Genomic DNA, 1,453 nt, shown 5'->3' with positions numbered 1-1,453 from the left:
GGAGTTCGTGTCAATAAAGGATTAATGCGTTCTTGGGCTGTTTGATGTAGTCTTCGTCACCAGGCCTTGATCGTTGCTCAGTCCCTGCAAGTAGAATCGCGTATGCGTGTGAGTTGTAAGGTCGAGCAGATTGTGAAGGGTGAGGCTGTGTCTGTGAGACAGGTTTAGGGTGATTAGCAAGTGGCAACAAGCAAGAAAAGATGGACGCACCGTGGCGGCGTGCAGCGAGTGTGAGTGGTGCATGCAGATCGAGATACGGAGCGTTGGACGAGCTGATTCGGACTGCAGACGAAATCGTGTCTGTGCGCGTGCGCTCTATTGTCTATCTACGGCGTCCAATGGGAGGTGCAGTAAACTGAGTCATTGATTGCAAGGTGTATCTCCGGGACGTTCTGGCTTGAAGGGAGAAGGCAATGTACAAGGTGTGGACGGACTCGGCTCAGGAGGGGTGAGCAGTGGCTACTGCTTCCGTTATTCGAAATGGTGTCATGGACGGCACTGGGGAATGTAAAGGCACGCGGTGTGAGTCCATCGAGGATGTCAAGCATAGAATGGTGGGTGGGGAAGGAGAGTACGCACGGGGTCGGAGAGAGGATTGTGCCTTGGGAGTGATCCGACATGGACATTGTTGCGAGCGTGCTTGCATGTGCTCATTGATTGTTGCTTGCGCTGCAGAGCGGGAAGAAGAACGTGAATACATGGAATTATTGAAGAAGTCGTTCGGCATTGGTCAACAATGCAGAAGCGCGAATGCGAATGCCAAAAGGAAGAGGAACGTGAAAAAAAGGAGGACAACGAAGGAGAGGCAGAGAAAGAGGCGGAGCAAGGAGCAGAAGGGATGGAAGGGAGACAAAAAGTTGGGAGGAGAGGGATGAGCAGCTATTGTGCAAGCTATTATGAAGGGACTGGCTGCTTACGCTTTACGCTGAAGGACAGTGTAGCCAGCTGGGTCTTGTCGTCACACGATCTGAGGCTCAGCACAAGCATCGCAGTGGCAGATTAGAGAGACGAATGCAGCAATGCTTATTGTCTAGGTGGTTACAGGCAGTGTGCCTTCTGGAGGATGCTTGTAGGCAGAGGACTGGGCTGGAGAGAACAAGAGCGACGACATAGTGCTAGGGGAAGAGGTTGGGGAGATGGTGGAGGTAGGAGGAAAAGAAGTGACGAGGACAAGTGCGTCATTATATGCGCTCGATCTTCAGTTCTTGATTACGTAATCACAGATAATTTATATCATAAGTATCACATTTAAAATATTATTATTATAAATGCTCAGTTAACTGATGAGAATAAATGTACATATATTTTGGATAGTACTTGAGATACTTATGAGTTTATTATAAACAGCTGTTCAGCCAATTATTTACTTTATAAGAGTATAATCACTCTGACTTATATATTACAAGAGTAATGTAATACTTCCACTGTAATATAACAAAAGTTGAACTCTTAT

General features: G+C 47.3%; 1 protein-coding gene across 1 annotated transcript in view; it reads right to left on the bottom strand.

Annotated features, from left to right (window-relative positions):
• Positions 1–626, bottom strand: part of FOMMEDRAFT_161124 (uncharacterized protein) — a gene marked incomplete at both ends in the record, with an annotated part of 959 nt that extends 333 nt beyond the window's left edge. Inside the window, 3 exons of the mRNA XM_007270743.1 lie at positions 61–151; positions 211–282; positions 357–626. Of these exons, the coding sequence (XP_007270805.1) occupies positions 61–151; positions 211–282; positions 357–626 (433 nt within the window). The remainder of the gene's footprint in view (positions 1–60; positions 152–210; positions 283–356) is intronic.
• Positions 627–1,453: the final 827 nt, after the last annotated feature.

The sequence above is a fragment of the Fomitiporia mediterranea genome (genome assembly GCF_000271605.1).
Source record: "Fomitiporia mediterranea MF3/22 unplaced genomic scaffold FOMMEscaffold_14, whole genome shotgun sequence".
NCBI classification, from domain to species: Eukaryota; Fungi; Basidiomycota; class Agaricomycetes; order Hymenochaetales; family Hymenochaetaceae; genus Fomitiporia; species Fomitiporia mediterranea.
Note: the sequence above shows the minus strand (reverse complement) of the source record. Positions and strands in the feature narration are given on the sequence as shown.